General features: G+C 40.0%; 1 protein-coding gene across 1 annotated transcript in view; it reads left to right on the top strand.

The window, feature by feature from the left end:
• LOC126470304 (protein unc-79 homolog) overlaps positions 1-10,100 on the top strand; it is an 857,658-nt gene that overhangs the window by 740,273 nt on the left and 107,285 nt on the right. Inside the window, exon 44 of the mRNA XM_050098074.1 lies at positions 7,202-7,318. Coding sequence (XP_049954031.1) covers positions 7,202-7,318 — 117 coding nt within the window. The remainder of the gene's footprint in view (positions 1-7,201; positions 7,319-10,100) is intronic.

The following is a 10,100-nucleotide window of genomic DNA, read 5'->3' as shown; positions in this document are numbered from 1 at the left end:
TTCTAATGGATTGTTGTCTACTGCCGGGGCCTTGTTTTGACTCAGGTCTTTCAGTGCTCTGTCAAACTCTTCACGCAGTATCATATCTCCCATTTCATCTTCATCTACATCCTCTTCCATTTCCATAATACTGTCCTCAAGTACATCGCCCTTGTATAGACCCTCTATATACTCCTTCCACCTTTCTGCTTTCCCTTCTTTGCTTAGAACTGGGCTTCCATATTGATATTCCATCTTGATATTCATGCAAGTGGTTCTCCTTTCTCCAAAGGTCTCTTTACTTTTCCTATAGGCAGTATCTATCTTACCCCTAGTGAGACAAGCCTCTACATCCTTACATTTGTCCTCTATCCATCCCTGCTTAGCCATTTTGCACTTCCTGTCAATATCATTTTTGAGACATTTGTATTCCTTTTTGCCTGCTCCATTTACTGCATTTTTATATTTTCTCCTTTCATCAATTAAATTCAGTATTTCTTCTGTTACCCAAGGGTTTCTACTAGCCCTTGCCTTTTTACCTATTTGATTTGCTGCCTTCACTATTTCATCCCTCAAAGCTACTCATTCTTCTTCTACTGTATTTCTTTCCCCCCTTCCTGTCAATTGTTCCCTTATGCTCTCCCTGAAACTCTGTACAACCTCTGGTTCTTTCAGTTTATCCCGGTCCCATCTCCTTAAATTCCCACCTTTTTGCAGTTTCTTCAGTTTTAATCTGCAGTTCATAACCAATAGATTGTGGTCAGAGTCCACATCTGCCCCTGGAAATGTCTTACAATTTAAAACATGGCTCCTAAATCTCTGTCTTACCATTATATAATCTATCTGATACCTTTTGTATCTCCAGGATTCTTCCATGTATACAACCTTCTTTTATGATTCTTAAACCAAGTGTTAGCTATGATTAACTTATGCTCTGTGCAAAATTCTACCAGGCGGCTTCCTCTTTCATTTCTTAGCCCCGATTCATATTCACCTACTACGTTTCCTTCTCCCCCTTTTCCTACTCTTGAATTCCAGTCACCCATGACTATTAAATTTTCTTCCCTCTTCACTTCTTGAATAATTTCTTTTATCTCATCATACATTTCATCAATTTCTTTGTCATCTGCAGAGCTAGTTGGCATATAAACTTGTACTACTGTTGTAGGCATGGGCTTCATGTCTATCTTGGCCACAATAATGTGTTCACTATGCTGTTTGTAGTAGCTTACACATACTACTATTTTTTTATTCATTATTAAACCTACTCGTGCATTACTCCTCTTTGATTTTGTATTTATAACCTTGTATTCACCTGACCAAAAGTCTTGTTCCTCCTGCCACCGAACGTCACTAATTCCCACTATATCTAACTTTAATCTATCCATTTCCCTTTTTAAATTTTCTAACTTACCTGCCCGATTAAGGGATCTGACATTCCACACTCCGATCCATAGAACGCCAGTTTTCTTTCTCCTGATAACAACGTCCTCTTGAGTAGTCCCTGCCCGGAGATCCGAATGGGGAACTATTTTACCTCCGGAATATTTTACCCAAGAGGACGCCATCATCATTTAATCATACAGTAAAGCTGCATGCCCTCGGGAAAAATTACGACTGTAGTTCCCCCTTGCTTTCAGCCGTTTGCAGTACCAGCACAGAAAGGCCATTTTGGTTAGTGTTACAAAGCCAGATTAGTCAATCATCCAGACTGTTGCCCCTGCAACTACTGAAATGGCTGCTGCCCCTCTTCAGGAATCACACATTTGTCTGGCCTCTCAACAGATACCCCTCCATTGTGGTTGCACCTACGCTACAGCTATCTGTATCATTGAGGCACGCAAGCCTCCCCACCAACGGCGAGGTCCATGGTTCATGGGAGGGAAGATTTCAAACACTGTTTATCAAGTGGTAACAACTAAAAAATTCTCAACAAAAAGAAATGGATACAGGAAGGCGTTCTAGAATAACATCAGTCATTAGCACTATATTTTCAATGTTCTGGAGCATACCAGAATATATGTGAGACCTTGCTACAGTATCTAAGCCATTTGAAGCTAGTGTCTGAAAACAAATGCTACCTAAGCAGACCATTAGAAGCTCTCTCAGTAGCATATAATAACTTTGTGCAGCTCATTAATTTAATTTGCTAATTTTTAGATAATGAAGCAAACATCTAGAAAATTGTGGGAATCGAACCATAACCAAACTTTGTTTTCTGCTAACATTTCAGTTTTAAACCATTCAGCCAACATTTAAGCAAGCCATAAAGATGTATGGCTTTCTCCAAAGACCACTGAACAGTTAACAACCAAGATGTTAGCTAAAAACATAGTTTACTTATTGCTGAATTCCTACAATTATATATATCATGTAATACACAGTTAAAACATAAATATTCACAACAAATCAGAGCTCTACGTTTAGTTTGTAGCTGATTTTAAGTCAGGGGGGAAGATCGTGTCTTGTCACGTCCAAAGCAACATTTGGGGTCTCAGTTGATGTATTTTTAGATCACACATTGTGCAAAGTTCTTCTGTTTGTCAGTCACTTTTGACTCCATCTCCTTACTCTTCTCCTTATTATTATGGTTTCATTTTCATACATACCATCATCTGTCATCACTTTGACCTTGTAATTTGTGCAATCCATGTTCATGCCTCAAGGCTATTTTCTGCTGTGTTCTATAATGTAGTTTTCTTCACTACTTTCCTAGAATTTTCTGCTAATATAGTCTCTCACCTAATAATTTAAGTGCTTTATTTTATCATTTTCTGCCATGTTAGACACCTATGAATTCACTTTATGATAAGTGTATCAATATTTATGTCAAGCTTGACATATTCCATTATCTCTTTTTGTTTGTATGGTTGAAGGAAGAACAAACACTTCACGGAGGAGTTTAGTCTTTGTTTTTACTTTGCTTTATTCAAAATCTAATTCATACAATAATGCAAATTACTTTGAAAATGGAAAGGCCATGATTTGTTGCCTGTATCTGTTATGAGATTCTCTGTAAAATTAATCCATTCATACAGACATTTTTATGTGACTAATAATTTCTCTACAGTAAAGTTTGCTAAACTGCATAAATGATACATATAGCATTATACACTGCCAGAAAAATGCAACATCCATGAGGGCAAGATCATTTTATTAGTAAGTAATGTGATAGGTTCATCATTGTAGGTGTATACTATAACAAATTCAGACCAAATGAAACACACATCACAGTGAACGGTGCCCAAATGGTTGCATTGCTACACAGGTGCACCCCTCTGGCAGCAGTGCAGGCTTGTATTCTTGCATGCATGTGATCAAAAATATTTCGAATGACATCAAGTGACAGGTTGTCGAAGCATCTTGAACCCTTTGTTGCAATTTGGCTATGGTTCCTGCAGACTCTGAAGGAAAGGTAAGTTCCTACTTCATCATGTTCCATATGGTTTCAGTTGGTGCGAGATCTGGTGATCTAGGTGGCCATGGCAGTTGTTGTACAACACAAAGAGCACCTTACATTACAGCAGCCTTATGTGGACATGTGTTGTCTTGCTGAAAAAACACATCACCTTCCTGCCAAACAAATGGCAGTAGCATAGGGATAACAACCTGTGCAGTGCAGTGGGCACTGGTTACTTCACCCTGCAAAAGCATCAAACGTGACCATAAGCTGTAACTGATAGCCCTCCACATCCTGAGGCCTTGGGTTCATTCACTCTGTAATAGGCTGCCCACCAGGTCTACAATGTACACTACTGGCCATTAAAATTGCTACACCACAAAGATGACGTGCTACAGACATGAAATTTAACTGACAGGAAAAAGATGCTGTGATATGCAAATGATTAGCTCTTCAGAGCATTCACACAAGGTTGGCGCCAGTGGCAACACCTACAACATGCTGACATGAGGAAAGTTTCTAACCGATTTCTCATACACAAACAGCAGTTGACCAGTGTTGCCTGGTGAAACGTTGTTGTGATGCTTCGTGTAAGGAGGAGAAATGGGTACCATCAAACTTCCGACTTTGATAAAGTTCGGATTGTAGCCTATCGCAATTGTGGTTTATCGTATCGCGACGTTGCTGCTCGTGTTGGTCGAGATCCAATGACTGTTAGCAGAATATGGATTCGATGGGTTCAGGAGGGTAATACGGAACGCCGTGCTGGATCCCAACAGCCTCATATCACTTAGCAGTTGAGATGACAGGCATCTTATCCACATGGCTGTAACAGATCATGCAGTCACATCTTTATCCCTGAGTCAACAGATGGGGACATTTGCAAGACAATAACCATCTGCACGAACAGTTCAACGACATTTGCAGCAGCATGGACTATCAGCTCAGAGACCATGGCTGTGGTTACCCTTGACGCTGCATCACAGACAGGAGCACCTGGGATGGTGTACTCAATGACGAACCTGGGTGCACGAATGGCAAAACATCTTTTTTCGGATGAATCCAGGTTCTGTTTACAGCATCATGATGGTCGCATCCAAGTTTGGCGACATTGTGGTGAATGCACATTGGAAGCGTGTATTCATCATCACCATACTGGCATAATCACCCAGCATGATGGTATTGGGCGCCATTGGTTACACGTCTCGGTCAGCTCTTGTTCACATTGACGGCACTTTGAACAGTGCACGTTACATTTCAGATGTGTTACAACCCATGGCTCTACCCTTCATTCGATCCCTGCGAAACCCTACATTTCAGCTGGATAATGCACGACCGCATGTTGCAGGTCCTGTACGGGCCTTTCTGGATAGAGAAAATGTTCGACTGCTGCCCTGGCCAGCACATTCTCCAGATCTCTCACCAACTGAAAATGTCTGGTCAATGGCGGCCAAGCAAATGGCTCGTCACAATACACCAGTCACTACTCTTGATGAACTGTGGTATTGTGTTGACGCTGCATGGGCAGCTGCACCTGAACATGCCATCCACGCTCTGTTTGACTCAGTGCCCAGACATATCAAGACTGTTATTACAGCCGGAGGTGGTTGTTCTGAGTACTGATTTCTCAGGATCTATGCAGCAAAATTGCTTGAAAATGTAATCACATGTCAGTTCTAGTATAATATATTTGTCCAATGAATACCCATTTATCATCTGCATTTCTTCTTCGTGTAGCAATTTTAATGGCCAGTAGTGTAGATGTGTATGTCCATCACTCACTTACAGAAATAACATACTCTCATCACTGAAGACAACAGAGTGCCATTTAACCATCCAGTCAACTCCATCAGAGTTGCCCTGCTTGGTGGTGTCATGGTTTCATTTGCTGTCTGGCCACAGACACACATGTTCTTAGTCCTGCTGCAAATCGTGTAAATCATGGAATTCTTTTAGAGAAGCTAAGTCATTATGGTTTGAGGGGGGCAGTGCACAAATGGTTTAATTCATACTTAACTGGAGGACTGCAGAAAGTTGAAATAAGTGGTTCATGTAATGTTAAATCAACTGCTGATTCCTCAAACTGGGGGGCTATCAAGTACGGGGTCCCACAGGGTTCGGTCTTAGTTCCTTTACTGTTCTTGATATACATTAATGACTTACCATTCAACATTGATGAAGATGCAAAGTTAGTTCTTTTTGCTGTGATACAAGTTTAGTAATAACATCCAAAAACCAAGAACTAAGTGACGTATTTGTAAATGATGTTTTTCACAAAATTATTAAGTGGTTCTCAGCAAATGGACTCTCTTTAAATTTTGATAAAACACAGTATATACAGTTCCCTACAGTAAATGGCACAACTCCAGTAATAAATATAGACTTTGAACAGAAGTCTGTAGCTAAGGTAGAATTTTCAAAATTTTTAGGTGTGTCCATTGATGAGAGGTTAAACTGGAAGCAACACATTGATGGTCTGCTGAAACGTCTGAGTTCAGCTACATATGCTATTAGGGTTATTGCAAATTTTGGTGATAATGATCTCAGTAAATTAGCTTACTATGCCTACTTTCATTCACTGCTTTAGTATGGTATCATATTCTGGGGTAATTCATCGTTGAGTAGAAAAGTATTCATTGCTCAAAAATGTGTAATCAGAATAATTGCTGGAGCCCACCCACGGTCATCCTGCAGACATCTATATAAGGATCTAGGGATCCTCACAGTAACCTCACAGTATATATATTCACTTATGAAATTTGTTGTTAATAATCCAACCCAGTTCAAAAGTAATAGCAGTGTGCATAGCTATAACACCAGGAGAAAGGATGATCTTCACTATGCAGGGTTAAATCTGACTTTGGCACAGAAAGGGGTAAATTACGCTGCCACAAAAGTTTTTGGTCACCTACCAAACAGCATCAAAAGCCTGACAGATAGCCAACCAACATCTAAAAATAAATTAGAAGAATTTCTGGATGACAACTCCTTCTACTCATTGGCTGAATTTTTGGATGTAAATTAAGGGAAAAAAAAACAACTTAAACATTAGACATCTTTTACTAACCTGACACATTCCACATCATTACGAAGTGTTGTATTCATGATCTATGGAACAAGTATTAATCTAATCTAATCTAATCTAGACAGACAGTTCCCAATGGTCCTCAGTCATACAGCAGGAGCAACACATGTCCAAATTTCTTCCTTTGATGATGCTCAGTTTGCCACCACTGCTCAAACAATGCACCAATCTCGACATGCATTTGCACAACACAGACATCTAGAACCTGGTCTACAGGTGTGGTAATTTTCCACTGACCACTGCTGAAAGTGGGAAAATACTATACATTTTGCCCAACATGTGCAACAATCTGTAGATGTGTTTATCCAGTTTGCCGCAAGTCCACAATTCAACCCCTTCTAAATTGCTGTGGTTATTTAACAGGAAAACATGCTTGTCGGTGGGGCATGATTACATCTAAGGATGAATGTTGCAGTCACTGTTCACCTCTAAACTCAGCACAGTTGTTGTCTGAAAAGAAAAAACGGAGGGTGCACAGAGAAGCCTTCTGGGCATCATCTGGTTGCTGATGATAGTCACAAATGTATCATTAACACTACAACCCCTCATGATGCACATATTATACTTTGGTACCACTGAATGCAGTCTTCCAAGATGTTGCATTTTTTTCTACCAGTGTAAATCTGTAAAAACCTTAAGGCATCAGTATATTCTTTATATTTATTTGTCTTTTCTTAAAACATTTCTGGAATTTTGAATTTCAGCATACTAATATGCAGTTTTATGTATTTTTACAGGAGAGAGAGAAGCTCATTCTCACACGGATGGTTGTTTTTGAGCTGATCCAAGCTTTAAAATTCAAGACTTCCATTCCAGATTCAAACATTATAATGCTCATTAACTTTGTTCTCCAGGTAAGTAATGTTACATGTAAAATAGAGGGAAAAGTTGTGAGGCTGACTTATCTGGCAGATGGTATACTGTCTATTTACAGTTACCTTTTCTTTCTGTAACATCTTTCCCATTCTCTTTTCACTCATGAGTAACTGAAATAAAAACAACTTCTTAGTATCATGTAGCTCTTGTTTCTGCATCATGGCATGGACTCTAAGAAATACTGAGAGCATTAGAAAGGTATCCTCATCCATGACTGTTCAGCTATCACATATAGCTCAAAAATATTAGCTTTAACTGGGTCAAAGCTACCCACATTTCACTTAATAAACATCTAGCTGTGCTCTATATAACTGAGGTCAACAGACTTTAATGATCACCTTAGCACTTTCATGCCTGTGGAGTGTTCCTCAAACCATTCTTTCACAGTGTGATAGTTATGGGTTGGTACAGTTTCTTCTTGAAGATACATATCGCAAAAGTGCAAATGGGACCACCACATAACTTAATAGTAGGTTCATGTGTTGTTTACCATTGTTGCAGCAACAACCCTCCATCCATACTTCAGAACCCTTGGTGCGGTGGAAAAGCTAATAGCCTACGAAATTTTTGTGCTAGAGCTAGAACATTGCTGAAACAGCATGGTTCAAGACCCCAGCCTGTCACAGTTGTAAGCTGAATTTCCTCATTCTGTAGCCCAGTGGTCCACAGCTCGTGGTCGTGCGGTGGCGTTCTCGCTTCCTGTGCCCGGGTTCCCGGGTTCAATTCCCGGCGGGGTCAGGGATTTTCTCTGCCTCGTGATGATTGGGTGTTACGTGATGTCCTTAGGTTAGTTAGGTTTAAGTAGTTCTAAGTTCTAGGGGACTGATGACCATAGATGTTAAGTCCCATAGTGCTCAGAGCCCTTTGAACCATTTGTAGCCCAGTGCTGCACTGCCTTGGTCACTTACATGATGGAAGGAAGGTCCCTGTCACAACAAAGCTGGGCAGAGCCACTATAAATACTCACCTCTCAGGCCCTATCAGTACCTTATCTTCAGCTAATGCTGATACCAAGACATACTCCATGCCAGTTGTCCATCCCATGTGGGCAATCAGCTTCATCAACATCCAGCTGCACATTCCACTAGCTGATGGTCTATGAGCTGCAGATAGGCCTGATTCTGGGGCTCAAGCCAATGCCACCAAGAAGGGACCACCTCCAAGGTGATTTCATGTGGTTCTGGGCATCTGCAAAGGGTTCTTGGTTCAGGACCTGTACGTCAGCATACCAAATACCTGACTGACTGTCAGAGAGGCCAGCACACATGGCTGCTGCCTGTCAAACAGCTGACATTACTTTCATGTCTGCAAGGCTACACCAGCTGCTGCCATTTCACTGAGGCAACACTCCTGCAAGCATCTCATGCTCCTGTGGCCAAGCATGCCACCATGTGCTATGTTGAGCTAGCAGCTGCTGCCCAGGGGTCTCTGTATGCTTCCAAGTTGTTGCCAACAACCTCTGTACAAGTGTCTTACTGAATAAAAAATGTTATCTCTAATTGAGCTCTTTTGATTCCAGAACCACTAGTGAGAGGTCATACACATCCCGTCGACCTGCACACACCATCCTGAAACAGCCATCCTGCCCTTAATAGTATCCACATGCCTGACGCTGTTATACCAGTGACAGATAATGGTAAATAGGTTTGGAACCCCATGTCATCACTCTCATGATGATAGCTCCACAACCTGCTTGAAAAGCAACCTGTTTGTAAACAGGATGCACTGTTTGCTGTGATTTCTCATATTTGCAAGCACCACCATCAGCATATTGCACCCATGTTAATCTCTGTTGCATGTGACATGTAGCAAATAGAGGTATACAAGTAGGGCAGTGTCTACTCTGACCTACAGACAGTAATTGTTTCTGAACTCTATGGCTGTTCATTGGTTTCTATTTGTCCAGCATTGAATTGGTGGGTAATGTACTTAACCTGGCATTTCTGTCTGTCATTATTATCTGTGATAGTCAATAACAACTCCTGCCATCAACATATTGTTGCGTACTGCAGGTGAGTCAGGCTGCAGCAGTTCACCCCAAATCATGATTTTCATTGCATATCCTAGGCACAATGTTATGTGAAAATATAATTACCTATATTACTTCTGAAATGGAATATCTTAGTTATTGGGCACCCACAATCTGTTTACAATAAAATGCACTGGTGTTCCATATGCACCCACCCTGAGCTCAGTTATCAAGCTGATAGCCTGTACAATGTCTGTTGATATTCTGGTCATGTAACACTCCAAATTATTATCTTATAGGTACAACAATGATAGTGATCTTTCCCCAGCATAGTAACTATATAATTCAATTTTTCAAAAATTTATCTTTTTCACTGAATGAATCAGTAAATTCCTACATGATGTTTCTTGTACATGCACTTACCAATATTTTCACAACTTATTACTTAGACCAAGAATCATAATGTTTCAATGGTTATAATTTCCATTTAGAGTCATATTTGAATGGATGCATAAATCACAAAGGTTAACTTTTTTCAAATCAATATTTTGTGCTGCCCATTTCAAAACTTTGCTAATGCTTAATTTTTCATGTTCTTAATATAAAATCAGTTCTCTCTGGTGGAAAATTCAAGCCATTTTTGTGTACTTTCAAATCATTAATAAGTGAATTCTTGAATAAAATCAAATGTCAGACAGAATCATAGCCCTTACTAAAAATAATATTCATTTAATATTCTAAGATAAGTAGGAGAAGGAAAAAATACAAAAAACAAGTGGTGCAACAAATAA

The sequence above is a fragment of the Schistocerca serialis genome, chromosome 3 (genome assembly GCF_023864345.2).
Source record: "Schistocerca serialis cubense isolate TAMUIC-IGC-003099 chromosome 3, iqSchSeri2.2, whole genome shotgun sequence".
Classification (NCBI taxonomy): domain Eukaryota; kingdom Metazoa; phylum Arthropoda; class Insecta; order Orthoptera; family Acrididae; genus Schistocerca; species Schistocerca serialis.
Note: the sequence above shows the minus strand (reverse complement) of the source record. Positions and strands in the feature narration are given on the sequence as shown.